General features: G+C 47.4%; 1 protein-coding gene across 1 annotated transcript; it reads right to left on the reverse strand.

Moving 5' to 3' along the window:
- Positions 1-283: 283 nt before the first annotated feature.
- Ndc1 (Nuclear division cycle 1) lies at positions 284-26517 on the reverse strand. Its single transcript, XM_077693868.1, has 17 exons — positions 26384-26517; positions 26114-26234; positions 25528-25629; positions 21196-21370; positions 19036-19153; positions 16570-16675; positions 16452-16500; positions 15383-15512; positions 14766-14858; positions 13756-13837; positions 11641-11769; positions 9782-9841; positions 8060-8121; positions 6383-6497; positions 3837-3937; positions 2777-2922; positions 284-528 (listed from the first exon to the last, which is right to left on the reverse strand). Exons 1-17 carry the CDS (start codon positions 26417-26419, stop codon positions 465-467), a joined length of 1689 nt encoding a protein of 562 aa, XP_077549994.1. The 5' UTR covers positions 26420-26517; the 3' UTR covers positions 284-464.

Here is a 26517-nt window from a genome sequence, read left to right on the forward strand (position 1 = left end):
GTTTTGGTCCCCTAAAGCCAGGACACTTGCCGTTCTGCCTCAACGAAGCAAAGGGCCCCCTACACCCCTTGCGAACTGTAAACGGAGTTTTGCAGCCGGTATATATTGAAGAACTTTTCATAAAGAGTAGTAAACCATACCATGGTGCCTTAGAACGACTGTCCTTTATTTCCACGTCACAAGTGCACTTGCCCTTCAGAAGCAAGTGCAATAGTGCTAGTAAGCACACAGGCATACATGAAAACTAATACACTGCGAGAATTAGAACGATTAGATGGGTCTCCAAGTTGCTTGAATCTTTTATTTATTAGACACCACGAAATCACTACCGCGATGAAAAAATTCACAGCACTGCCATCAATGAAAGCTTATGTACAAAAATTATGCGTAAACGTGGCTTTATACAAAATCAAATGCTTATTAAAGGTGAAACGAAAGGCTCAACTCGGAAGGTTGCAAATGGGTCATCTGTTGAAGTTGACAAACTGGTTCAGCCGGCGCCTGTTTTCGGGGCTGAGATCCAGGGATCTGAAAAGGAAAAAAAAAAGTAACATGTTTTTACAAAAAAAGGCCTTCAGCTTAAAGGGACCGTGAAAACGTACAACTTTACTACAATCAAATGACCGCCTCATTGGAATAACACTCTTGCCAGTTTTAACGCATCAGATTAAGTTACATAGTGGACAAAATAGAAGAACGAGCGGCGGCCTGAAAGTCACTTTTCTGTCCTAACACTCATGACGCAACATGTCTACTTTGCATGATCGGTCGATGTTAACCAAATTAACCAACCACTGAAATAGTTGTGTGGGACTGCTATTGTAAACTCCAGTGTTTGAAATTAAAAAAAAAATGTTACATAATGTCAATACGCAAGCCTCTAGAGTGAAACAATGCAAGGGACGTCAAACATGAATCAGGGGAAAATGTTGTGAGTGGTTTTAAAAGCTACAGTGATGATGTGCCATCTCTATGAAAGGCTCACATAACAGTGTGACAGCGTCTGAAGTCAGAAAAGTTGAGTACCAATACATCATGACTGTCGTTTTCTTACGGGGTACCGAGTGTTCAGGCGAGCTCAGGTTGCCAACTTCTGGTAACTTTTATTAACAGTGACGCTGTTTAGCGATTTGTTGATTCCGGCATTTCACAAATCACCGGCACCGTCAGGATTCGAGCCCGAGTCTGGTAGATCAACAGAGATAGAGCCAGTCGCCTTACCCACTCGGCTACGACCGTGAGTCAGTACCCGAGAGTCAAACGTCTTACTCACTCAGCTGTGACTGTGGGGATAGGAATCCCACCACCTGTTCGACACAGAACACTTGATAGGGTACACGTTGCACGTTCCGTTCATTTGTTCTGCTTCTTCGATTTGGTTCTTCTTCTTCTTTGCCGTTATACCAACAAAGATGGAGTTAAGGTCATTGCGGCAGCGAAGAAGAAGCAAATCAGCCGCAATCGCGGACTTAAACCGTCGTGATGGCCGTGAAGGTTGCATTCAGCCTCGCTACCTTCAAGTCTTTTGCGTTAGTGTGAGCTTCCTTCATTTTTTTGCCCAAAGCAAGGGTTACTGCATGCTCGAATACCTTGCTACTGTTCCAAACTTCCGGTTTCTTCACAATGGCATGGAGTCAGCATACTTACTACCCACTTTTGACTACTTTTTTAATAATTTGCTGTCCATTGTAAAACGTAACACAGCCGTAGCGGTCCGCTGTGGGGGTCTGCCCAACTTGAGTGTTCAAGGTTAAATTTCATGGTTTTTCTCACTGTGATGATTGATGATTGTGGGGTTTAACGCGCCGACGCAACGCAGGCGATGAGGCGCGCCGTAGTGGAGGGCTCCGGATTATTTTTGACCACCTGGGGATCTTTAACGTGCGCCGAAATCTGGTACACACGGGCGTTTTTGCTTTTCGCCTCCATGAGAAAAGCGGCCGCCGCGGCCGGGAATCGAACCCGCGACCTCGTGCTCAGCAGCGCAACGCCTTAGCCACTGAGCCACCGCGGTGGGTTTTTCTCACTGTGATGCGCCCGCATTCTTTGTATACATGATGCGCCCTCTCTTGAGGGAAAAGTGACCTTTGTTTGTTGAAGTTTTCTTCTTTTTGCACTGTGGTGCAGCACAATGCTCAGTTCGGGCCTTCTGGATTCCAGAGCGTTCTCACATGCGCGCTGTTTGCTGAGAAGCATGGCCGCTTTCTCATCGCATCATTCTACGGGGTGCACTTTGCGAAAGCGATGATGACTTTAGTGAGGAAGAGAATCGTGCGTCTCCATCAGTTAGTGATGACAGTGATTCGACCGAAGCGAGTGACGAGGACCACAACGGTGGTAGAGACAGCACCGTGCGGACTGTTACTGCGTGAGCTTTAAGATGACAGAACAAACAATACTATGTGATTGGACATGGAAGAACAACATAGCACAAATGCAAGCAGGAGGGTCAATACATTTGTCGCACTGCACTTATACTATACATGTCGTGGCACATCATATTCTCGTGAAATTATGAGCTCTTGATGTGACGCACAAAGGCGGGACAATTCCATACTGCACAAGGTTAAACGCACACTGAACTCCTTCCGAATGGCACAAACTAGAAGAAGAACAGGCAAAAAAAAAAAAAAAAAGCCATTCTCTTGCACTTACACCTCAAACAAAAAGAAAGCAAAGCCAGTCGTATGTACATCACATCAAGTAAGGCCATTAGGGCGTAAGGAACGGATCCAGTGTTTTTAAGTGAAACTTCTGAGAGGGAGTGGCCACTGACTGGAGGTGCGGCCGAAAGGTGTCGGCCATCTGGTAGAGTCCTGTGGACACGGCAGTGGCCAGCGCACGTCCCAACCGTAGCTCCCGGCCTGAGCCACTGTTGTGCGCCGGGCGACGGAGGCACCGCTTGCCCTGACGCTCCAGCAACTGCACAGGAGGATCACAACAGTGCCAGTGTACACACCGGTCAATTGCCTGGGGCACAGGAGGAGACAAGAGTGCCTCTGGCGGGTGCCACCTCGGGTCTGTCTCGCCCTAATCAGCTGATGCTTGTACTAGGCAGTGCATGTCCAGTGCAACTAGTACTAGCCTCCTGCACACAACTGCCCAAGGACCCCTCTCCTCTTCTAGCTCTCCCACAGCTAGCCTTCGTGCAACCAGCACAAGTGAGAGAGACGTGAACGTTCTGTACAGCACAACAAAGTCATACTCTCAAATGGGCCACGAAGACAAGATACAAGTTGGGTTCATTAGAAAAACCGCTTTATCCTGATAGCAATAACATCACTGTTATCACAACAAATAATAGAGATATTAGGGGAAACACATTAAGCAGTGGCGCCTCCCCAGTCACTTTGCAGAAATTTCTCTACGTCACAAAATCTTGCTCACGACCTTCACGATCACTGAACTAAGCCACTGCCGAAAAATATGACAGTAGTGAGGCCTGTAAATCTATTTGATAGTATCTATTGAAGGCTAATGTAGAGTTAATGCACAGATAACTGTGTTTCTAGTGCTGGCGCATACATGTCACTGTAGCAGAAAATTTTATTTTTCTTGCGCGCTCTCAGCTAATAAAGCCTCTTTGCTGGCTGGAATGGAGCTCAGTGAGTTACCACAGGTTAGGTTTTTTTTTTTTTTTTTTTTTTTTTTCCAAACTGAACGATGTTCTATTCTGCCTTGATTGCCCCTTTAATTTAGAAAAGAGAGAAAGAAAATAAGGAGCTAGTTTAAAGGTGCCACTGTGTTTGTCTTGCACACTTGCACTGAAATTGATCTCTTCATCCAACCGAGGCTTTATAAATCGTGCTCTACTATAACAGAGGCAGCAGCCTTGCCTGGTCCAGTTCCAGCAGGCTGTTGAAGATGCTGGCCAGGCTGAACTGCACCACCCCGTACATGTCCTCTGTCCGGGAAGCACACGCCAGCAGGCACAGACCTGCACGCACGCACGCACATGCGCACAAAGTAAGAGCAGTCAGAGGTGTCGCCTAGAGCCACGAGATGAGGTTTCAGAGTATCGGCACTCTTTTCTGTCATTGCTGTATGCCGCCGACAGCGGCCATTGGTCGAACAGCGCCACGTGACATTTGTTTACACCAGAAGACCCATGGGCACTGACATTTCGGTGCCTGTGTGCTGCCCCGTGCGTGTGTTCTTCAATGAAGTGTGATTTTTGGTGCGCAGTATGGCAGTACTAAATGTTGAGGGTGAGGTTTAAGCTCCCAGACAGAGTAGCGATGCCATACTGCTCTGTACTGGGCTGTTTCAACTGGCTGGAAAGTGGAAAACACCTGCTTCGCTTCCCGACGGAAAAGAATGACTGGCCTAGTGTAACGTGCAGCCACTAGTAAAGCGTAGCTTATTTAGTGGCTCTAGTGTAACCTAGATCCACTAAATAAGCTACGCTAGCGAAACCGAACGGGAACCTGTCGCACCGGCGTGCAGGCTTGAAATCCTCAAAAAGTAAACACAGCTGTCATGGTTGCCAAGCGGCGCCCGAACCAATTCTGCCCGTCAATGTCAGCAGCAATAGGGTGCATAAAACTGGCCACCCTGGCGTTAGGCACCAAAATAGCTGCCGCCATGCGTCAGTGTCGTTACTTTTAAGCGTAGCTTATTTAGTGGCTCCAGTGTCGCCCACTGTCAGATGCTCCTCGGTGAAACGGACACCTCTCGCACTTTCCACATATGCTGCCAGGAATAATGACATCACGATCGATGCATCTGCAGGCACTTCACCAGCAACCGTAATTGCGAATTGTTAAGATGTGTGCACATGACTTGCACCAAATGCAGATGTACTCGGATAGCACGTGCAGAGCACAGCAGACCCAGATACAGAACCTGCCAAGTCATCTACTGCTGCTTATGGCTTGTTCAGATGTTTCAGTTCCATTCAGTGCTGTGGATAACAGATGGCCACAGTTGGGATGTTTCATTATCTCAGAAAACGGGTGGCTCGTCACACTTACTCGAGTAAGCTGACAGAGCCAGCAGAAAAAAGTATCAAGGAAAGCACGCGGGAAATACTCTGCTTTACATTGTGTGCGAAAAAAGTGTGACAAAATGGTAAAAAATTGCTAGTTCACAGCATGGAATGCTCCAGCTAGTGCAGCTCACTTTGACACCTGAAACGGAATGTGAAGAAGTTAAGCAACTTGGGAATGTGGCGTGACGGTACAACACATGGTGTGGTTTGACTGGCCCATGAGCATAGCAGATCAAACAACACATCACCTGTGGTCATTAGTTGTGAGTGAGGGTGAGTGGGTGAAGTTTCAACACCATGCATGGTTAGGCTAAAAGATTATACAGGGTGGTTATACAATGATGATTGGAACACTAAAAATTTTTCCCGAGCAAATCGCCGCTCTCTTCACGCTAAAAGTTCACACGAAGGTCGCATTTTGTGGTCTATTTTGTCTGACACCGGGAATGACACGGTGCTTACCTGTTTATTCTGAAAATAAAAACGATTTTTGCCTACGGTAAAATGGCGGCCAATTTGGACGTGCGAGCCAGCGCAAGCTGATCTTGGAACAACGGCGCCACCTGGGGTATGCAAAGCGAAACATACAATGGGGAAGATCAGCTTGCACTGGCTCGCACGTCCAAATTGGCCGCCATTTTACCGTAGGCAAAAATCGTTTTTATTTATTTTCAGAATAAACAGGTAACGATGGTGAATAAATCTTTATTTGTCAAGCTGGTGCAGATGTTAGGGCACCCGCCCGGTGGGGGGCTTCCCTATACCGCGATACCCTGAGCTCGGCTGGCGGTCCAGGCCCTCTTCACCAGTTCACGCTGGATCCCAAGGTCCGGGCTCGTCAGGCGGTACGCCCACTGCTTGTAGAAGGGGAAGGTTATTGGGGCAAGGCCTGGGGTCTTCTGGCACTCCCAAATCTGGTGGTACAGTGTACCGGGTGTTGGGCAGAAATTGCAGGTAGACGGGTATTGGGTGGGGTAAATGGCATGGAGTAGGGTTCTGTGGGGGTACTTATTTGTCTGTAGTCTTCGCTCTTGTTAACTGGGAATGCGGAGTCGGGAAGGTTCTTCGGCCTTGACGGTAGTAAACGAGAATGTCAGCATACCCGAGAAGCGGTTCTGTTTTGGGGGCCTCGGTTTCAAACAAAATAGACCACAAAATGCGGCCTTCGTGTAAAGTTTGAGTGCGGACAGAGCGGCGGTTCACTCAGGAAAAAATTTTAAAGTGTTCCACTTATGGTCACGCCACCCTGTATACGTAGATCAGAGAGAAAAAGTGGTCACTCGAGCCACATACATCCTCCCTTGATCGAAAGGAAGGCGGAGCTACAGGTGACGTGGCCAGCCTTGGTACCTGGCTAGTGCTAGTGCACAGTGCAGTGCAGGGACACAGTACCTTCTACAGCCCAGATGAGTGGCTGGCATCCGGCAAACAGCTGTCGGCCCTTGACCTCTGGAAGCTCGGAGATGAAGTAGGCCACCAGGGGCTTCTGCATCAGCGCTGCCACCACCTGCACAGCCGGGCATCTCTCCACATTGTCCACCACAGAGAGACTGCCCCCATCGCACCACCCCACCAGTGGCCGAGCGCAGCAGCTAAGGACTGCGTTTTTAACAAGTCATGCCTAAGTGCACACATAACAGAAGAGCACAGGCATACAGTGAATCAACTTTGTAATGATTCTAACGCAAAGACTGAAGTGAGAACTGTGTGCGCATAAACTGGGCTTCACTTTGCACTTGAACGCTGTAATACGAACTGTTTTTGTCCCCTTTACGCACTTTACTACTACTGCGCACTTACGCAATGTGTTGAAACTCTGCCTTAGCAACCGCTCCCTGCTGCATATTACGCATATCTAATCTGTTATGTGCTAGGAGGTTTTGCCGACAGTTCTTACTCTGGGACCTATTTATGTGTTGTGTTACGCTAATTTGTCAATTTTTATGTACACTCACTCTTCAAGAAACTTATTCTTCAGGAAAACATGAAGAACACAAGATCTGGTCTTGTCAACAAGTTTTCACAGGTTGGCACACCGTGTGCCAATCCCTTTCAAGATGACAACCTTTCTATTCATTCCCCCTACATTGCCCTCATCTTGGCAACGAGTATTGCATGCTAAGCATATCTTGCTAATCTCCCAGAGGTTGTCGGGCACTGACTTTTTGGCGCTCACTTCTGGCAGCCAAATTCCATTCGTGGATTTGAGTCCGGAGCATAAACAATCAACTTCGGCTGCTTCGGCAAGAAAAAGTGTTAGTTTCTTGCTACCCACCGCTTCCCAAAATTTGCGCACGCATGGTAGTAGAAATGAGCTTGCACTTCTTAACAAAACAAAATGCATAGTGTCTTCTGGCCAATTAAAACATCAAAAAGGCATACAAAATTTCACTGAGCTTTTATCAGCAGTTATAAAACAACGCCTGTTTCCCATTGGCATAGGTGAAATTCCGGTGCTGTTGGCCTTCAGCTCAGCTCGTTGGCATCTCTAAAAAAACTGCAGGCTAGCGTGGGCGTCTGAAAGGTCATTCTGGGCCTCACTCACTCCCAAACACTTTGCAACGCTACAAAAGAAGGAAGATTCGCTATCCCTTCCATACTAGCTCACGACCTGTGAGCAACTTCCCTTCCTGTTCAATGGCTCTGTGCCATTGTCGTTACCGCTCGCTGCTGATTTCATAAAAATTTTTTCAGTCCGCACCAGCTATCGCAGGTTTCTCAACCTTTCTGAAAAATAAAAACTGCCAAGTGTACGTGAAATGTGACATTGCAGTGTTAGCCCGAGATAGACCAAGTGAGCCCAAGCTGTTGAAGTGGTGACTGGTGCTATTTCAAACACACCCATGGTGAAATGTCTGGAATTAGTCTGTAGAGGCTGGTGACTGTTTTTTGTACAGTTGTAGCGCAATTTATCAAGGAGGTTTGCTTAGTCTGCAGCAGCATGAAGTGGAGCCTGCCCAATGGCACGGTTTGAAGCAAACGGTGCGGCAGTTCCACCACAGCTTCCGATTTTTGGACGGTCAAAACCAGCTGGCCGGTCTTTCAGTTTTACCAACAATTGCGACTCACCCGGTCTAGTAGCCTGACCTTGGCCGCAGGAGGGGGGACTGGTGGCACGGCTCCTGGGCCGACTGAAACACAGTGACCAGGGGTTAGTTAATAACACGCAGGCCAGTTAGAAAACTGGATTCAGCTGGCCACACTCCGCAGGTGCTGTTTAATACACAGCCTCTAATTTTTCACATGCGGGGGGCTCGAACAGATTGCGGGGTCTTTGCTCAAATTAATTTGCGGGTAGACCTACAACTGAATGCACACCTTCAACTTTGAAAGGCAATAATTTAACCCTTTGAGGGTTACGGTCGTACATTTACGGCATCGGCAAAAACTTTCAAAATAGTCAATGACGTACATGTATGGCATTGCTTATCTCTTTAAAAAGCGCGCCTTTTTTGCCAACTTCTTTTGCTTGGCATGTGCTGCCACACTTCGGAAATACGTCAAATTTTTTTCTTCCGTCGATGGCTCTCCTTTTTATTGTTTTATGATTTACTTTATCGGGGCGCCAGTTATCGCTTGCACATCCGCTAACGAGGGGGCGCGCTGGGTGTCGCCCACCGGGCGCCCTGGCGCATCTCGCTTCTTGCACCTGCCACAGACCAAGGTCGCCTGCGAAACTGATGAGGCTCTTTTCTCCTTTTTTTTTTTTGTATTTTATGGCAGGTCTGCCGTCTATCACTCCAGCATCCGGCAGAACGCGCCCACGCGCACCCGCGCGCGCGCAGCGGCTAGTTTCAGTATAGTCCTCCGGGCGCTTCCCACTTTTTGTGCCCGTGAAACTGATGTCTATCTGATTTTGATTCATTCAAAAGGTGCCGGCTTGTTACTCTCTCGTTTTTATTTAGAATTTTTCTTGTGTTTCTCATGAATACACCACATATATGTTAAAACACAAACAAATTTTTTGTCATTTTATGGTCGCCCTAAAAAAATTACAATAATTTTTTCTCGAAATAGATTCATCCAAAGAATTTAAATCAGCAATAAAAAAAAATCGACCTTGGGGGATTGCATTTGGTGAAAAAGTTCGACCCTCAAAACTTCCATGCCATTGACGTTGGGACCACATGCTTGTATCCCTTGTGCATGTGCTTTTGTGCTTTCTTAAGGATCCTTTCGCAAAATCCCTATTGGGAGGAATGAGGTGGCAAAAACAAGTTGCCTTCCTCAGATTGCGGGTTATTTTCTTACACCCCGAACTTTTTCCTCTCTTTTGGAAGGTGAACGGGACAGAACGGCACTAGCGCATTCCTTTCTTCAGGTTGTTGCATGAAAGAAAAAAGAAAGAAGTCAGTTGCTATTTGGGTTGGCCCAGCATCTCTGCAAAGACGGTGGTAAACCCCTTGCCCTTTTAGCAAGCATATAGGTCACACATGGAGCTCCAAATCAACAACTCTACGTTAAACTACGTTACGTTACGTAATGTTAAACTACGTTACATTATGTTACGTTACATTATGTTAAACTACATTACATTAAACTACGTCACGTTACGAAGCTACGTTAAACTTATCAAGGTCTGTTTGCACCAACGAATTTTGTTCAGTGACGAATGTTGCAACTGTGCAAATCAACCAGCACCATTCTGGTGGTGTAACGTCTTCCCGTACGAGCGCCTCACAAGGGAAGCAGCCGCTGGGGAGTTTAACGGCTATCGGCACAGTGTAAGGTTGGGCCTCTCCTTGCCACACCCACTGCAAGGGACCAATGCAAGAAGAGCGAGCCACTCACATGGTGAAGTAGGAGGCGGGGCCAGCCGCCGCATGTGCAGAGCGGGGGGCGTCTTGGGGACTGCTCCAGCGCCAACAGTGGGGGAAAAAGCAAGCAAAGACTGTGTTATCCACAGGGGTGCAATAAGGACTTCTCACTCATTTTCACTCTTTTCGATATAAAAAAGCTCCCCAAAAGTGAAAACCTGCAGCCCATGGCAGAATTGAAGCCCTTTCTGAGGGGGTACTGAGCAATTACTGGAACCAAGATGAAGGTTTGGCTTGATGTCCACCGTGACGCGAGATGAACTGCTGGTGAAGCAAGAGCAGATGATGCATTTCAGTCGTGGCACTTGAGTGTTGTAACTCACTGAATGTCCCAGCCCCGTGGCAGCAATGCCACTCCACTTTGTGAGCCACGTGACATGACTCTAAAAAGTGACCAACCCGCGAGCTGCACCCTTTTCTCGCTTCATCTGTTCACTTAACCTTGCATCACAAGAGGGAAGGGTTTCCTTTTGGCCATGTGGCCACTCTTTGGCGATGGAGCTTACGCACAGGGAAGGATGACCACAACGAACAGCCTTTACTTATCGGAGGAAGTCCTCTACACCATCACGGGAAAGAGGAGGAGCGGACTTTCATGAAATGGCACCCTCATGAGCTTGCCACTGTAAAATCCCATTCCAGATCGAGTGTGACAGCACCTAGGACGTCAGCTGTGCCATAGTCGGGGGCTCCAAACTAGTTTCGCCCCCCTGGGTTTCTCAAAACCATGCATGTACAGTCATTCTTTGTTGTTGTTAACACTTTCCAATGAAAAGTGTTAACCACCACTTGTAAAGGAGATAGCCGACGCCTGGGTAGCGGGTTAGAGAGGGGTTTATTCACGGTCGAGACGCGCACACGCAAGAGCCGAGAGCAGGGTTCCACGAGACCAGACGCCGAGCATTCTTCTGCTTCTTCGTCTTCCTACACCGCTGCACCGCATACCCGCATAGGCGGATAGCGCTGCGTTAGGTCGACTTGCTCTGAGGTGTCCGCTCATACTCTTCGCTACAATCAAAGTGTTAACAACAACAAAGAAGTGGGCGTGCCCGCCTATGCACTGAGCAGGCGCTTGCGGCAGCCACTGGCGCATCTGTGACTAGCTGATGATAGCAATCGCAAGGGTGACCTTCTGCACTTGGCTGCTCTATCGCATGAGCACAGCCACCTGAAAGCCCGGTCACTATCACTAGCACTAGGGCAGGCACCTGGTCTTTTGTTGTTAACATGCTCGACGACTGTACATGCATGGTTTTGAGAAACCCAGGGGGGCTAAACTAGTTTGGAGGCCTCCACTATGGCATGGCTGATGTCCTAGGTGCTGTCACACTCAATCTGAAATGGGATTTTACAGTGACAAGCTCATGAGGGTGCCATTTCATGAAAGTCCACCCTTCCCTCTTTCCCCTCATGGTATGGAAACCTTTTTCCTATAAGTAACGGCCGTTCGCCGTCATCGTCCTGCCCTGTTCACAAGCCAGAAGAAAGCCCTTGTGAAGCAAGGTTACGTGAACAGATGAAGCGAGAAAAAGGCGCGGCTTACGGGTTGGCCACTTCTTAAGTTTTCATGACTGCACACGAGCATTTTTGTTTATAACTTCAGCAACGCCGCTGACGTACTACAAACTCGTTTCACACCAGCGACCTCGCACATAGGCCATTATGCCGCCACGGCTGGTATGACGGACTGAAAAAGTCGTAAAATCCTTCCCTGCTTGAGCATAACACAAGGAAGCTATGGCAACTCTACGAATGATAGTGTTTGCACATCCCCACTTCCGTAGCCCAAAAGCGCAAAAAGGGCCTGAACAAGAGATTCCCTCCATGACTCACATTGTGGGGCGGCCACAGGGGCCAGAGGGGTCGGTGGGGGCCCTTCAAGCTGGATGAGCGCGTTGGAGAACTGGGCCACCATGTCCAAGCACTCCTTGCACAGGGCCGTCCAGTAGAGCGGGTGGCAGCCTGCAACACCAGCAAGAACCCAGCATCTTCCTCAACTAGGCCTGCTCACTACGCACAACTTGCACGCAAGTCACTTCTCTGCACTGACACCTCTGGTCGTTGTCAGCGCACTTTTCCGCGGCACCGGTACGACTGCCAAGTACAACCAGAGTTACTTGATATAGGAGTTGCGAAACTCCCCACAGGCCCCATACATCAAAAAGTGGCCCCACGATTGCCCCACCGTTTTGGATTTTCTGTACAGTGGCGCCCATCTGATGGTGACCAAAAAGATTATACAACGCGGTTGGCTGCTCGACGACCTGGGCGAAAAATGGTATTTGGGTGCTTACGCAAATTTGTTGTGCCGAAGAAGAAGCCCAAGGTGTTCAACCATGCAAGTGTTTTGTATGCATTCGAACCAAGAGTACTAGTAAAAAAGACCGTGTGGTCAGCCAGATGTGTTGTCACCTGCGCAGTGTCGTCTGCTGCGTGTCATCTGCAATCTTCCGGCGGCAAAGAAAGAGCTGAAAATTCACTTCGACGGCTTTACGCAAGCTTGAAAGGATGATTTAGAGCCTATGATCAGCTAGTGGATTAGTTTAGCATACAGTGTGACGTAGGCCGAGTGACAACTGAAAATTTAGTACTTCAGGTGGGACCTATGTTGTGCCAGGGTTGAGGCACAACATAGGCACAACATCGGTTGAGGCAGTTGCACAGACCCAAAAACAATCTCAACAAGAAACTGCAGTTAAGAAAGCAATGAGTAACTTAGGGGGAAAAAAAATTATGTACATTTAAAATGAAGCTTACCGCTAATTTGATTAATTACGGTGTTTTTGGATAGTGCTTGCGGTGGCTGTGGTGGCGCCACTGTACGCATGATCCAAAGCAGGGGGGTCCAGGAGTGGTCCTTTTTTTGAGGCGGGGTTTCCCAACTGCCTACATCAAAGAGCTCTGGGTACAACAGCTGCACCGTTTTTATGATGCCACATAAATACCGTCTTTACTCGCGTAATGAACCCACTTTTTTTCCGGAAAATTCGGCATGAATGTGGGGGGAGGGTTCATTATGCGGAAAAAGAAATTGCAAGAGATTTTTAAAAGTTGAAATTTCATACAATAAAGTTTCTAAGAGAAGCCCTGTCAGAGCCTTACCATTTTCGTAAAAACACGTAGGTAATTATGTAATGAAATTTGTATTTTATTTGCAACTTGCCATCGTCCCCCTTCGCCATGGAGCTTCCCTCCTCACTAAAGTCGCTTGCGGCCACACTTTCGTTGTCGGCACCGTCTTCCGTGTTGTCAAGGCACTCCAAAATTTCTTTTCCGACACTGGCAAACTTCCTTTGGGCCCACGAAACACACGGCGACCCCTGTTCACCGCCCGAAAACCTCTCGCTTCTGCCCGTAGCCTACACGCACTGGGTCAACACTGAAGTGCCACACAGCTGCGCCATTTCCATGGGCAGCGCATTCTCCGCCACCGTAGTTTAAAACGCCGTGCAGCAGGACCACAAAAAAAGGTTGGAACACAGCTGAACAACAAAACCACGGAGCGTAATGGCGGAACAAGAATAAACATCAATTAGCAGGGAAGGAGTGCGGAGTACATTTGGTGCTTTGTTCGCACGCCGCAACGTTTTTATGGCGCAAGGTTTGTTTTGCATTCAACCGGTGGCGCACCGGAAACGCGCAATTTTTAAATTCTAAGCCACGGTATTCGCGCTCAAGTCTCCGGCTACTGATGAGATTTGTTTTTCTTGGAATGCATTTTTAGCATTTCTGCGCGTACTGTAGCACAATATCAAGTTACTGCGATGGCCTACAGCATCAGCAACCATGCTTAAAATAAAAACATTACCGCCGCATTTTTTATTCAGTGACAAAAAAGTAAATTCTCAACAAGAAAAGTGGGGGGAGGGTTCATTACGCGAGTGGGTTCATTATGCGAGTAAATACGGTAAGCACAACAACAGCATGGCCCAGGTGCAAGGGACGTACCAGGAGTGCTGATGGCGAACACCTGCGCACGGCGGCCCGGCGAGTGCTCGGCAAGCTGCCGCAAGTCTTGGAAGCCCAGGTACTGCAATCCAAGGCAGACAGAGAGAGAGAGGGAGTCAAGGTAACATACTTCCAGGGCAGCCAATGGAGGCATTCTCCGTAAAGGAAGCGGTTATAGGGGAGAACTATTGCTGAGAAAAGCATGCGAGGAAAATGGTCGTATTGATGAATGCACTGACAGTGCAAGTCAATTACTGACTCATTGAGAAGGACATGTACAACCAAGGGAACGTACGCACGGATGGAGAAATGCAGGTTCCACACACACTAAATGGGGCATGTGTGTGGATATTTGCTGTTAAGTTGGCTTTGCCGCAGAGCACAATCTGTCCTGTATGAAGTGCCACAGGTAGCTACAGTTGAGTAAGATGCCCCTTGTCCTAAAAATACGGGACTTTCTGCATGCCTTCACCAGATTAGGAGTGAGGCCACACATGTGACAATGCTTATGCATTGGAAAGGGGGGACCCCTGGTTCCTACGGGGAAACCACACGCCACTGCACGAGGGTGCCAACACTTCATGATTGGACTTGCGCAAAACAAACGGGGACGAGGAAGGAACGACAAGGACGAGCGCACTCTAACAACTGGTTTAATTTCTTGGAAGAAAGACATATATACCCCACAGACCTGCGTACAACATCTCAGTAAAAGCTTTACAGCGCACACACATCACATAAGTAGATCGGCGTCTACAAAAAAGGCGACACCAGCGTCAATTCCTTATCTAACAAGGCCCCAGAAGGGTGGCTGATGCACTTGTCTTTGTGCTGTGAGATTAAAAACGCTTCCACAATCTCTCTTGAATTTTGTCTTTCTTCCAAGAAATTAAACCAGTTGTTAGAGTGCGCTCGTCCTTGTCGTTCCTTCCTCGTCCCCGTTTGTTTTGCGCAAGTCCAATCATGAATCGTTTCCAACTAGGCTGGCTTGCTGTGATTCCAACACTTGCCTGGAGGAAAGCGCAGTTGCGCGACGCCATGACTGTTGACAGCTGCCTGACCCGGTCTGCCTCGTACTGGATCGCCACCGGGAACTGGTATGCCTGAAGGGCACACAATCACTTGTCGCCAATGTGCACACGGCCTCATAGATGCAGTGCAAGTGTAGAAGATGAGAAAAGGAGCAAATGTGCCAATGTTTGTCCTTACTAGACATCCTGCTGGAAAGGTAGTACTTTTCCTGAAAGGCTACATGAGCACAAGAATAAGACAAGACGCAGGATGGGATGTTAATTGACCAGATTTAGAGGAAATCCCCAAGGTGGAGTAAGTTTCTGCGAAGGAAAGTTTGACATCCACCTCAATGCAGCCACGGCTACAAAGGAAAACTAGACAGCTTTCTCAGAAACTTTGCAGTTGAACAAAAATTCGTCCTGATCCAGGATTCGAACCCGGGACCACCGCTTAACCAGAGCAGTCACTGCATTAACTGAGCTAACCAGGAGGCTAGTCGTTCGTAGCGCGAGAGCAAATTGATCAACAACTCGAAGTGATGGACAGGTGTTAATCAACCATACTTAGGGGAAATCCCCAAGGTCCTGCACGTTGAGACTTTCGCCAAGCGCACCTTGGTCAGGAAGTAGTCTCGCAGCTGTACGGCCAGTCGATCCAGTGCCCTGAGTGCACTACCGGTCACCACCAGAGCCCACAGGAGCCGCAGGTCCAACAGACCGGACACCGACTGCAGGTTGCCCACCCTACGGAGTAGAAATAGGCTTAACCGAGCTAGCTGAAATGCTCCCACTCAACGGGGACAAGATCATGTTTCTAAACACCATCTGCACTCAGAAAAGCGACCTCACCCCAACACAACAAATTCACAACTTGCATAAAAGTGAAGACAGCTCACTTTGACGCGCAAGATCTGAAGGTAGCGAAGCTGTACGCAACCTTCAGGACCATCACGATGGTTGAAGTCTACGATTGCAGCCAATTTGCTTCTTTTTTGCTGCCGCAACGACCTTTACTCTATAATTGTCGCTGTATACGTGCGAGCTTCTTTCATGTTTTTGAAAGCATTAGTCATTGGGCATCCCCTTGGAGGGGCGTACGCTATGACATGTCTTTCTTGTTTCCGAGCAAGTGTGAACACGATTACAACGAACACCACAGTTCTTTTTTTTTTTTTTGGAGGGGAGCAATCTTTGCCAATCTCCCTAAGTGGGTACACTTGGTTTGACAAACGTGCACCGGGGACACTGGGAGGTCGCCGCAATGCACGCACCCACGAGCGCTCTGCATTTTCTTGGCTTTTTTTTTTTTTTTACTGCCGGGCGGTCGCCGCAATCTTCGCCAATCTCCTTAGCAATCTCCTTAACTTGGCTTGACAACCGTGCACAGGGGACGTTGGGCGGTCTTCCCGAGGCATGCACTCACAAGTGCTAGGCATTTTCTTGGTTTTGTTCACTGCACGGCGGCCGCTGCGAGGCCTGCGATCGCGTGCGCGCGCTCGACAATTTCTCGGTATTTTTATTAACTGCGGGCACAAAAAACTACGATTTGCTAAACAGCGTCGCTGTTAAAAACAGACCCGAGAACAGGTGGCCAGCAAGTGCATCCCAGTGTGTAAAGAGCTTGGAAAAATTCACTGGTCATGCCGCAGGCGATTCGCGCTCGCAGGTAAAGAAGGAACGTACCACAGCCTCGGGTCGTCAGCTCCACCAATCCACTCCTTGGGATAGGAGCCTGGAACAGAGCGACGGGGTAAGTGCTGCCACGCTTACCACGGCGCAAGCAGCAGAGGGCACAACCTACCCAGGGCGAGGTAGAAGCCGAGGAAGTAGTGGACCTTGTTGAGGGTGCCCCAAGCGGCCTGGCGCACGACGGAGCCCATGCGCACCTGGGCACGGACCGAGGGCACCTGGTGGGTTTGACAACACACGCGCGCACCTTGGGACCGCAGTATGACTTGTGCAAGCACTGCACTGGTAACAGCTTCAATAACAGGGTTGGATAAAGTTCCTTTCCCCAAAAATGAACCTTGACACTGCGAAGCGATTCAGTGGGCTCACGGCAATCAGACGCGATGTGCCCGTTCACCCTTTCAGGGTCACGGCTGTACATGTACGGCATCGGCAAACACTTTCAAAATGGTCAATGACGTACATGTATGGCATTGCTTGTATCTTTAAAAAGCGCGCCTTTTTTTTTGCGAACTTCTCTTGCTTGGCGTGTGCTGCCACACTTCGGGAATACGTCAAATTTCTTCCTTGCACCAACGGCTCTTCTTTTTATTTTTGTATGATTTACTTCAGCGGCGCGCCGGCAATCGCTTGCGCATCCGATAACGAGGGGGTGCGCTGGGTATCACCCACCGGGCGCCCAGGCGCCTCTCACTTTTTGCACCTGCCACAGACCAAGGTCGCCTGTGAAACTGATGAGGGCTCTTTTCTCCTTTTTTTTTTTTGTATTTTATGGCTGGTTTCCCGTCTATCGCTCCCGCATCCGGCCGCGCGCGCCTGCACACGCGCGCAGCGGCTGATTTCGGCATTGTCCTCTGGGCACTTCCCACTTTTTGCGCCCACAAAACTGATGTCTATCTGATTTTGATTCACTCAAAGGGTGCTGACTTGTTACTCTCTCATTTTTATTTAGAATTTTTCTTGTGTTACTCAAAATAAGCCACATATATGAACCAACACAAACGATTTTTTTGTCACTTTATGGTCACCCAAAAAAATTACGATTTTTTCTCGAAATACATTCATCCAAAGAATTCAAATCAGCAATGAAAAAAATCGACCCTGGGGGGACGCATTTGGCGAAAAAATTTGACCCTCAAAGGGTTAATAGCCACTTCATGCATGAACAGTGCGCAGCACTTGTCTACAGGTTGTATTCACTGCCGAGGCACGCATGCAGGCAACCATGTGAGTGCGCCGTCACTGGTTACGTCGGGCTCCGCGGGATGGCGGTACTTGTCAGTGCTAAGCACGTGATGTGTGTTGGACGTTCTAAACTCTACCCCGCCGAACGCTAAGTAATGCCTCAACTCCACTGTGAGTGCGATTAATAACACCTCTGTTGACACCACCGTTGAGATTCGGGCTGAAATGGAGCAGACGACGCACGCTGGGTTGTTTTTTTCTGCGGCGTGCAGGCGCAGTAGCACAAGTTGCACCATGTCTGTGGTGCTTCCGCCATGTCGGTAGCCGTTTCCAGTGTTGCCAAGTGAAGAAATCGACAGCTAAACTTATCAGTGAATCCTATTTATAACAGTGAGTTCAACTTCAACTAGAACTTTTTACAAAATGTGGGTTATGAAAGGGGTGGAGGACTTTGACTTCAGAACACCGCAGTAGTTCTCACCAAATGCCACTCGGGTGAAGCAGCACAAGGCTGAAAGTACAAAAGCTGCATTACAGACGACAATTATGTTGCTATCTGTACCTGCCTGTGGGACTCGCACACCACGGGTACTGCCCGCAGATAATATTTGCACAATTTGCACAGCAAAAAGTTTTAAAAAGCCCCCCCAAAAAATAGAATGCTCCAAACAACTGTGACACTTCTGCACGAGGACAGCAGACCCCAGAGAATAGCGTAGTAGAGAACGTTTAACAAAAATGAGAGTTCACAAGCTTGCGCTGTTGTTGCATGCAAGTGAGCAAACAAACAATACGAAAATATGGGCATAACATAGCCATAGAAGGTAACAATGTTGGGTACAGCACTCTAAAGCACATGGCTAGCACCTTCAAGCAGGCAGCCTCATTATGAAGAGCACAGAAATAGTGGCAAAGGTAGAAATTGCTGCAAATAGCAAAAGGATCTTCAATGCTTGGTGTTTACGTAAGATCAGAAGACACAATGAGGGAAACACCAATGCAGGCAACAAGCGACTTTACAGGTCATGTCTGCCTCTCTGTTGACCAGGCAGCAAGAAATGTAACACCCCTCACAGATCAGAGCCCACAAGCTTGGGCTCTCGGCAGCAGCCTTACTGGTAGCAGGTCACTGGCATGAACTAAGCATGCACTCGTCACAAGTCCCGTCATTCAACATGCTGGTACTTTCCAAGGAAACAGATCGGCACAGCAAATATCAATGCAAGACAAGGCTGTCACCACCCCTTTCCATAAAGCTGCCTTTTCTGCTCTCACACAAGATACTTCTGTACAGGCAGACCCTTTTCAACCGAAGCAAGTGTGCTGTGCCGAAAACGAGCCCCAGAAAACGCACACACGTCCCTGCAGTGCAGCCCTCCACTGGTGCGCCCACCTGAATAGGAGGAAAGGCCAGGCCCCTGCCCGCCAGCTGGGCCAGATGCAGGCTGACGCTGGTGAAGGCCCCGTGCAGCACCAGGAACAGGTGGGACTCGCTCAAGCACGCCTCCCCGCTGAAAATGTTGCCACAATTCAACAGGAATGGCCGCATGCCCACCCTCAGCCTATGCTGACAGTCTAGAACTTACGTGCCGTCTCGAAATCAGTATGGCGCACCACTCATTTAAAGGTATCGAAAACAAATAGCTTGTAGCTCTGGAAGACTGACTAGAGTGTACTGTAAGGTGGCACTGGGCAGTTCCCACCAGAAATGCAACAGTGGAATCTTGTGAGACGGAAATCCTTTAGGTGGAACAGCAACACCAGGCATGCGCCGTTCTTTACAAATGTCTTTTGAGCACGACACACCCTCATTAAACGAAGCTCCTGTTAAATGAAGAAAACTTCCAACGGTAGTTTCAATATCCGATCATAGAGATCACATTGTAGCTAAACAGCTGCTCTGATTGATGCCTAACAAAGCCGCCCTCAAAACACGCCACACGAATGAAGCATACTGCCACGAAACTGAAAACAGGAGTTATGGCTATGCTGCAGAAAACAAGCATAAAGCACTCACTACACTGACAGACACATATGAATCGGTTGATGCTGTATCTGCAATGAATTATTTTAACCAGTTAGCTTGTTGAACCCATATAAAACTTACAAACCGAGCGAGCCCTCTTAAAATACTACATTAAAATTATTTTCTCGCATAATTACTACCATGGGCCCATGAGCCACCTTACATTGTACCAAGAAGATGAGGATGGTTGCGAACGTTTTATAAATCCTCTCATAAATATCCTCATGCTTTTTTGCAACTTCCTGCCATAGGTAGTACGCATCAAGCTCAGTCATTATCTTGAGTGCAGTGGTGTCTTGAGCTTTGTCTTTGGAGTCTTAGTCGGGGGGACAAGGCTACTAAAACAATTTCTTTTAATTGTTAAGTAAACTCTGTGATAGTTGTCACTCTTGCTGCTTTTCGCCCACTGATTTCAAATATGGCATTATTTTTTGAGTAAGTCCATTAGTTGCCAGGATAGTTAGAGATACGTAGTCACACTTGGAGAAACAAAAGACAAAACAGTGTTGGCCATAAAACTGTAATCTTTATATTTTCCAACACTATGAACCCTGGTAAGTGCAATAAAAGAACCGGTTTTTTGATGCACCGCTTAGAACTAATTTTACAGCACACTAAACTTTGGTGGCATCAGTGGCAAGGAACCACTCCGAATACTTATTTCAAACACCAAAGTTTAATGAGCTGTAAAATTAGTTCCAAGTGGTGCATCAAAAAACCGATTTTCTTATTGCAGTCACCAGGGTTCATAGTATTGGAAAATATAAAGATTACAGTTTTATGACTAACACTGTTTTGTCTATTGTTTCCCCAAAAATGACTAGGTATCTCTAATTATCCTGGTAACTAATTGACCAGCTGAAAAAATAGTGCCATATTTGAAATCAGTGGGGGAAAAGCAGCAAGACTGACAAGTTTCACAGAGTTTACTTAAAAATTAAATTGCTTTAAGAGCCATGTCCCCCCTTAAAGGAGCCATGAAGACAAAAAACAAGTTGGGTTTATTAGAAAGACTGCTTAGTCCCGATAACAATGACACCAATATCATCACAATCTTCGAATAAATAACGGAGATATTAAAGAAAATGTGTGAAGCAGTCGCGACCCGCTAGCCAATTTCCCGCAACTTTTTTATGACGTCACAGCGGCCACTAACTGACCAGTCGCGAACGACACATGACTGGACGTCTGTAATGGGGCCTCTAGTTCCATTTGACCGAATCACTTGAATGCTAACGTGCAGCTAACGCACTGAAAATTATGTTTTATCGTTGGCCCGTGTGACGTCATTCTTGCTCATAACACGTCACTGCGGTGCAAAATTTGAAAGTTTTTAAAAAATACTTCTTGCTTTTTTTTCGTTAAAAAAACATCTTTTGTGGCTGTAATGGAGCTGAGTGAGATACTGGATCCTAGTTCTTTCAAATTAAAACAGTTGTATTTTCTCTTCATGTCCACCCTGTGTACACCAGAAGATTGATGCACTAATAAACTACTTTCTGGTAAGTGCGACACAAGAGCACTGACCCGGAGCCGGATTCGCAGTCCCTATGCAGTTGGGCGTAGGGGCCTCGCGAGATGCCCAGCAGAGACCAGACGAAAGTCGCCCCTGCCAGGGCCCGCAGTACAGCATGGCCAACACTCCGTGGGTTGGCAAAGTGCAGCACATGTGCCAGGCGTGTTGGGTGCACCACGGGAGCCACTGCAGAGGGGAAAGGATGACGGCAACGATCCGGTTTTAACTCGGCCAATGACTGCTGTGCACCGTCTTTATGGCAAAGGTGCAGGCTAGAGCTGCACACAAAAAGCAATAAGCAAAAGATTGAAAAAATTCACCGCCTCGCAGTCTGTTTTATTAACAGTAGGTATAGACATCACGATTCCTCCTCGACGACGTTGCAGTTGGCAAATCTTGAACCTCTTGAGGACAGATGACGAGCTGCTCGACTCATTAACTCACTCCGTCTAATATATTTTTCTAAACTAGAAATAAAGCCGGATGACTACATATAGTAAAAGATTCTTCTAGGCCTTCCCGTCACAAACACAGCTGCAGCATCGAGCCTATATTCGCAAGAACTAATATTTACAAACACTCTTTTTTTTTCTCGAAATCAATAATAACTGAGCGGAATTTGTTGCACTGAAACTCAACTCTACTTCCTGTTCCAACATAAAATCCGCTCTGTTTCCTGACTTTCCCAATGCTTCTTTCATTTAAAAACATGTGCCTAAGAGTGTGGTGCTTTGATCTTGGGTTGTGTTGCAGTGTGTGTACTCTGCTTAGATGCATATTACCAGCGAAAATCTAAGTCAATCTAAGAAAATCTAAGTTAACACCAACTAGCCCAACTTTCAGCCTTAAGTGTGTACTCTGCCCTGTGAAAACGCGTAAAATTTGATAGTGATTGACGTTTTTCTTACCTTTGATGTATCCTAGAGCCAATTTTGTTGTAACTTTGTTGTACCTTTGTCGTACCTTTGAACGTGCTGTACCTTTCCTGCTTAGACCTTGAATGGTTCGCAGTATATGATAAATAAAAAATAAAATAAATAATGAAAATGATTTGGTTGAAACCTTGTCTTGCAGACGATTCCTGATAGCGTGCCAGTTTTGAATCAGGTTTAGTACCTTTGTGAACTTAGTGTAGTGAATAAAATAACAACCCGACCCAACTATACGAAGCTTTGGTGACGAAAACAGGCACGAAGAAAAACAAAATTGCCGCCCAGATAACTTCACCCGCATGGCAGTGAAAACCAAAGTGAAGTGCCACGAAAGCCCAGCCAGCCCATTTTTCCAAGCTATTAAATAGAATTACGAAACAATACGCACGTGCACATCAGAGTCACCAATGGATTACTCACGAGCGTAGGCCTCTGTCTCGCAAAGACCCGCAGTGTGTCTTACAACAAAGCACCTACACGGGGCAAGCTGATAAGCACATTGGCTTATCTGTCCCAGCAGCAAAGAATGCTTCCTGCCATTACCCTGGCAATACCTACTAAACCAACATAGACTATGCGTCAGTAAATACCAAAGACAGCAGCACCCAACTGAGGAATTAATCGGTCGGTCGGTCGATTGATTGATTGAGTGATTGTAGGGTTTAACATGCCAACACAATACAGGCGATGAGGCGCGCTGTAGTGGAGGGCTCCAGATTAATTTAGACCACCCGGAGATCTTTAACGTGTGCCGAAATCTTGAACAGAGGGGCATTACTGCTTTTCGCCTCCATCAGAAAAGCGTCCGCCGCGGCCAGGAATCGAACTTGCGTCCTCGTGCTCAGCAGCACAACGCCTCAGCCACTGGGCCACCGTGGCGAGTCCCAAATGAGGAATGCAGGCAAGCCCGAAGTCACATACCGCGAAGCAGGAGATTTGTGAAGCAATGTCCTGTAGCCAGCTTTCACTGCACGTCTCTCCAGCCTCGCCAAACAGCCTTTGCATTGGCAGGTATTACAAAAGAATCTGACAGACCTGTACAAATGTCACCATGACTGCCAGCACTGAGAGGTGTGTTATGTTACAAACAGTAGACCACGTGCAAGACGTTTTCCTGTAGGCAAGGTGAAACACCAAAGATAAACAGCGAGGAAAACCAGGACAAATCTGATGCAAGGAACGGGAGTACAAGCCAGAGATGCTTACGGCTCTCGCTACAAATTGGTGCCTTGCTTCGGGCACTGGAGGAAAACCAAGCACACACAGCGCGTGAAGGCATTAGTATCAGGGAAACTTCGAGTATCAGCCTTTAAACGCTGAACTTGTTCGCCAAAACTTTGTTCCATTGAATGTTGACAGCTTTTCCTAAGGGCGTTGATATGCTGTCATTCGGGGGAAAAAAAAAACTGAAAAGCTGTCACCATTCAATGGACCAAAGTTTTGGCGAACAAATTCAGCATTTAAAGGTGGCTGGTTTCCCTGGTACTGCTTTAAAGTCGGAAGCCGAAACAAAGTTAAACAAGATGAAAAAAGAATCGGGTGGGAGGGTACAAGCACGTGCTTTTGAGGACCGTAAGAAGTAATCCCGTACATTCACAAGATCTCACACAATATTAAAAAAGTGGCCACCAGACATAGGGTACGCATAGTGCTTTCAGCACCGTGTAAGGTGGCAAGTATTTGCCCCAAAATTGAAAAGCGCAAACCAAACAACACGTACACAACCCGCCATGCCACAAAATTCACAAAGTGCACTCTACCAATGTTATCTTCCGCACACCACCGAAGTGCAGTAAAGTGTATATAGGGTAGACAGGATGCTGTCTCAACGTTCGTCTAAACGAACATGAAACTTCGGTCACATCAGGCATGGCGACGTTGTGGATGCACCCCCCCTTTGGCAAAACTGAAATAATTGGTAGGGGAGCCACAAAGTGCGACAGGGAGCTGATCAAAGCACATCAAATTAGAAAGCACGGTTTTGATGAGTGCGTGAGTGTGCCCCTTACTAACGTTATCAAGCAAAGAAGCACAATATTTGAAAAAGAGCCGATATTGAAATGCGTCATAAAGCATTAGTTTTTACAGCGCATGCCCCGACCTTGTTTTTTCATCGAAATTTTATTCATTAAACTGTTGCCAGTTCCCGCATGTGCGTTGTCCCGCTCTCCCCTCGTGTACACGTCTTTCAAGGCTGGGTTCCACCGTTCTTCAAACTACAGTTAAACCTGGATGCAATGAAGTTGACAAAAGTTCGCAATTTTTCGTTATATTCAGGTTTCGAATAAAGGCTCACGGGAATGAAACAGAAACGAAGCCAAATGGCTAGAAATCAGTAAAGCTGAACTAACTCCTCACGGATTTGTTTCACGGTGAAAAACTGCATGAGTTACGCCTCCTGCTTAGGCACTACGCGGCACTCACAAGAAGCAAGGTCAGTTACCCCCGTATTAACAAACATAGCTTAAGTACCCCTTTTGCTTCTGACACTTTTTGGCGCCTTAACGAGTTACAAGAACCAAACATGCTGAAAGGGTGCCTTTTTGCAAAACTGTTGCTCTTTACCGCACTCAAGATGGTTGAGGGCGTGCTAGCCGTGGGATACTGTACAGTACCAGGCTGCAACATTCTTTCTTGCCACCAGAGACGGCATTTAAAATTGTGCGCTTCTCTTGAACAGACACACCTTCTCGTTTTCTAGAAAAAGCACTCATCATCGACGAACCGATACCACAGATAGAAGTGGAGACGCGCTACTAAAGATACGCACCGACAGCACGGCCTAGCACCTCAAAACTTAGGTCTGGAACCAAAACCGCACTCACACGTAGAAACGTGCGGTATTTTGCTGTGTGGGCGAAATAATAATAATAAAAAGAAATGTTAGGCATTGTTATTCTTGCTGGCTGGTGTGGTGTCACGTTACACAAGCAAAATTAGCAGTGACAGCTACGTTAGCCACGGGCTGGTGCTAGCCCCTCTATTCATCATCATCATCATCATCATGGCGAATTTCGTATTTAGGCTATTCCAGACATTTTTGTTGCTGCTGGCTTCTTACGGTAGTGCTAAATTAGTTCATTTCTCCAGTCGGTTTTTGTTAAAGGGCAAAAGGAAATGACTGATCAGCTCGCTGGCGTTACATCAAGGCGTTACAAGGAAATGACTGATCAGCTCGCTGGCGTTACATCAAGGCGTTACATTTGGCGTTACATGTAGGTTAACCACCACGACACTTGGTTACATAGAGGTCTCAAACACATGGGCTGCAGTGGGGAATCAAAAACCTTCGTTAAACCCAGGAATTCGTTACACAGGGGTTCGTTACATCCAGGTTTAACTGTATGTGCCAACAGGCCCAGCACCGAACTCTTCTAAGACATGTCAGAGACAGTGAGTACGGCAGCTTACCGTCCACATTAGTGACGTGATAGGTGGACAAGAGAAATCCCACAGCAAGGAAGCAGATGTGATGCCAGATGATCTTTGCAGTCGTCAGTGATGTCAGCCAAGCTACAGGGACCAAAAAAAAAACGTTTTCAATTGATCGGTTCGAGACGAATGTGAAAACTGCTGGGAGCTTCTTATCACTTTAGATTGCTCACCCGACAGTTTGCATTCGCAGGGAAACTATTCAAGCATTTTCTTTAAAAAAAAAAACAATTTTCGGCGTTACATGAACCACGCACGCGAACTTTTTGCTTCAAAATCGTTTTTGTTTCGTTTTCTTCGGAAAGAGCACAGCGCGAAACTGTCGGAACTTCCCCTCATAAGACCAAGAGCATCAGTAGGTTGATATGGATGACAAATATGGCAGCTGGTACAGTTTCTACACCACAGAACACAGAGACGCGTTGGTCCAAGATAACAGTAGTACTCTCCATTTGCACAAAACCAAAAAAAAATCACGTTTCCCTGCGGTGTGTAAGGCGATCAGAAGGAGAACTTCAAAGCTAGTGCGTCAGGCTCGTAATTTCCGTCGCGATTGGATCCTCACCTTCGATACCGTCGATTGGACGGAGGATGCTGAAGTCGAGTGCGAACAATGCCACGGGGGTAAGCAGAAACTGAATAGTGAGCACTGCCTCGACGGTTTTCAGGCACCGCCAGAAATGGACCTGAAAAAACATTTCAAGACGGACCTGCACGCGGGTACGACCGAGTTACGCAGCGAGCGCAGTGGCTAGCTGCAGTCGGGTACTTTTGGTTGAATGATTTGTATTACAGTCGTAAGCCCGCGGGAATTCGATGCAACCACACCTCGTACCTCATTTCTGAACCATTCTTTCACGTCGCGACTCATGTTTCCCGGGCCATGCACTTCGTCCACCTTGTACAGGCTCGTCTTGGCTAGCTTTCGAAAGGCATCAATCAGCCATTGTTGTTAAACCGGTTCCCAGC

This window comes from Haemaphysalis longicornis, unplaced genomic scaffold (genome assembly GCF_048455015.1).
Source record: "Haemaphysalis longicornis isolate Haplotype H1 unplaced genomic scaffold, Haemaphysalis longicornis Haplotype H1 scaffold_12, whole genome shotgun sequence".
NCBI lineage: Eukaryota > Metazoa > Arthropoda > Arachnida > Ixodida > Ixodidae > Haemaphysalis > Haemaphysalis longicornis.

Coding starts and splice junctions, on each gene's coding strand:
- Ndc1 (XM_077693868.1), bottom strand. CDS start 26,419: ATGAGTCGCGACGTGAAAGAATGGTTCAGAAATGAG. Junction 26,235..26,383: donor AAGAATGGTTCAGAAATGAG/GTACGAGGTGTG, acceptor ATGTTTTTTCAG/GTCCATTTCTGGCGGTGCCT. Junction 529..2,776: donor ACCTTTCGGCCGCACCTCCA/GTCAGTGGCCAC, acceptor TTTCCTTTTCAG/ATCCCTGGATCTCAGCCCCG.